The sequence below is a fragment of the Nicotiana sylvestris genome, chromosome 5 (assembly GCF_000393655.2).
Source record: "Nicotiana sylvestris chromosome 5, ASM39365v2, whole genome shotgun sequence".
In the NCBI taxonomy this organism is placed as follows: Eukaryota; Viridiplantae; Streptophyta; class Magnoliopsida; order Solanales; family Solanaceae; genus Nicotiana; species Nicotiana sylvestris.
In genome coordinates this window covers 21,248,574-21,251,796 of record NC_091061.1, presented here as the reverse complement: position 1 = coordinate 21,251,796, position 3,223 = coordinate 21,248,574, and the positions used below count along the sequence as shown (strand labels likewise).

The window sequence follows — 3,223 nt, the reverse complement described above, 5'->3', positions numbered from 1 at the left end:
AGCTGAAGACTATGCGAGCCTGTATATCAAGGAAATAGTTCGGCTACATGGAGTTCCGTTTTCTATTATATCTGACAGAGGTGCCCAATTTACAGCTAATTTCTGGAGGTCTTTTCAAGAAGGTTTGGGTACTCTTGTTAACCTTAGTACACCATTTCATCTGCAGACCGACGGACAAGCCGAACGCACTATTCAGACACTCGAAGATATGTTGCGAGCTTGTGTCTTAGACTTCAAGGGAAGTTGGGAAGATCATTTACCACTTATTGAGTTTGCCTACAATAATAGTTATCACGCTAGTATTCAGATGACACCTTATGAGGCACTATATGGGAGGAAATGCAGATTTCCTATTGGCTGATTTGATGTTGGCGAGACAAAGTTGCTAGGACCTGAATTGGTACATCAAGCTGTAGAAAAGGTAAAGTTGATCCAGGAAAGGTTGCGTACAGCTTCAAAGTCGACAGAAATCATATTCAGATAACCGACGTCGAGACTTGGAATTTGTTGTGGGAGACTGGGTATTCTTGAAAGTGTCGCCTATGAAGGGTGTAATGAGATTTGGTAAGAAAGGAAAACTCAGCCCTAGATATGTTGGGCCATATCAGATTGTTCAGAGAATTGGGCGAGTAGCCTACAAACTTGACCTGCCACCAGAATTAGAAGCAATCCATCCGGTATTTCACATTTCCATGCTTCGGAAATTCTTAGGTGATCCTTCTTGCATCAGCCCTATTGAGGATATTGAAGTTTCCGAGAACTTGTCATATGAAGAAATACCTGTTGCCATTCTTGACCGTCAAATCCGTAAGCTACGGACTAAAGAGGTAGCCTCAGTAAAAGTACTTTGGAGGAGCAATAATGTAGAGGAAATGACATGGGAGGCCGAGGAGGACATGAAGTCCAAATACCCTCATCTATTTGAGTCTTTAGGTGATATGCTTGAGAAAAATATGGCAGGTGTTGCACATATATCAACCAGTGACAGTTGAGGTAATTAAGTTATGGTTAACCTTCTTATTATCATTATTGTATAAGTAAATGGTCGTGTGAGGCCAAGTTGATGTTATTATTGATGTGTAGCCCTGTGTGGCCTTAGATATGTATGTTTGGGTTGATGACAGATTTTGGATATTCCTATTTATAGGGGAAACTCTGGCGAAATTTTTTTTTAAAAAATTCAGAAGTTAGGTTAACCGTTAACATTCGAGGACGAATGTTCTTAAGGAGGGGAGAATGTTACACTTTGTGTATTCCGCGTTATCATGCTGTAAATGGGCTAATTCGATAGGAAGATAATTTTTATGAGATATATAAACGATGTGATAGTTATACGTTAAGATTGGAAGTCATTTGAGTTGTGATTAAAAATTCGACAAAGATCGCGCGCAAGTTACGGGTTTAAATTTTACTGGAATTTGGATAAAATATTGATGAGCTTTTCTCTCAATATACTGGGAGTTATGGTTTGTTCTACCTACCAAATCGAAGGTCTATGAGTCTAGTTTCCAACGCAACAAACCGTTCATTAATACGACTTCAGAGTAGAGAGATATTAACATTTTCGTACAAGAGTGCACACTATTACGGGAACAGTGTGCCTAGTCGGGTTTGTTAAAATTTCTTTATTTAAGTCAATTTTTTAAAACAGAACCCCTGCGTTTTTTTCCTCTCCAAAACAGAACCTAACACCTAGGGATTTCCTCTCAAACTCCTCCCATCCATCTAGCCAATCATAACAACAATTTAGTCATCCTCAAGATGGAGAACACCATGGTAGCTTCGGAATCGTGAATTCTTCGGTGTTTCACTTTTCATAGCAAGACTCCGCCTTGAAGAAATTTTGAATTTTGAGTAATTCTGGTCACATAAGGTATGATTTAACTTCCTCTTTGATCTTTGTAAACTTCTACCATAAGAATTCCTAAGAAATAGTTGAAACCTCTATAGAAATGTTCTTGATTTTGTTAAGAAACCTCTCTTAATATGGCTTGATTTTTGGGGTTGTTCTATATGGTTTTATTGTGTTGTTTGGATCTGTGAAGACATGGATGGAATTCTGTCGATGAGGAGATGTAGTAAAGTAAAATTTGGTGGTGTGTTGGGTGAAAATTAATCTACAAAAGAGTCTACAAATTCATGGTCACAAGTTGTTCGCGTAAATGTCTAAATGAAGAATTATATAAGCTATGAGCTTGAATTTGATTTTGAATGGTTTGTATTATGTAGGAAATCATTCCTAAGGCTTTTGAGGTCTTGGAAACAGTATATAACTCCATCGACAAGGTATGTAGGGCTTTCGCTATACTTTTCGGCATGACTAGAATTCGAATAAACGTTTATCGAATTGTCTCGTCGGATTCGAGTTATTTCACCTTCAACTTATAAAGATGCTTAGACCTGATCTTTTCTCATAGATTGCTTACTCTAGAGGATATCTATGAATTCTCGGTTTTCCTTGTTCCTTGTTTAAAAAAGAACTAGAGCCTTTTTACTCGTTCTCCTTTCGACGTTCATATAAATCATGAATAAGTAACATTTACTTCAAAGGTACTCATAATAAATAACTCTCATGTTCTTAGTACTTGTTGGCTCGTAGTTGAAAATTAAATATTTTTAGCCACAACCATGATAGTCGGGGAATAATGATGATAGGCCACTTCGACTCTTCTTAGAATACGTCTTTTAAGGTTGGTTTCGCATTGCACCTATATAATTCATGATTTAGTATATGTATGTATTTACTTTCATTACCGAGCCGCACTATAGACGACCGGGTATGACACATATTGTGTAACCACTGATCAGTTGGGATTACCGAGCTTCACGTGGGCGGGTACGATTCTACCGAGCCTTTATTATGGCCGGGTATCTTATGGATATTATAGCCCCACAGAGGGATTTATTATTATATAATGTGATATATTATAAGTAGCGATAGTGAACGACGGTTTCACGAGCATACATTTATATCCATGTTGAGTTTTAGTTTCCTACCGAGGCTAGTTTCAGAATTCAAATTGTCTCTGTCTCTTCTCTTGTTAATTACATTTTTCATGTTACACTTGTCGCCCTACATATTCAGTACATATTTCGTACTGACGCATTTTTATGCGCTGTGTTCATGCCCACAGGTTCGGATAGACAGAGCGGCGTGCCTCCTCAGTAGGACCCCCAGGATCAGCGTTGGGTTTCGCACTCCACTTCTTCGGAGTTGCTGACT

The 3,223-nt window shown here is 38.3% G+C and overlaps 1 protein-coding gene across 1 annotated transcript; it reads left to right on the top strand.

The window, feature by feature from the left end:
• Window positions 1-542: 542 nt before the first annotated feature.
• Window positions 543-992, top strand: LOC138868357 (uncharacterized). The gene has a single exon (XM_070145907.1). It carries the CDS (start codon window positions 543-545, stop codon window positions 990-992), a length of 450 nt encoding a protein of 149 aa, XP_070002008.1.
• The last annotated feature ends 2,231 nt before the right edge of the window (window positions 993-3,223 follow it).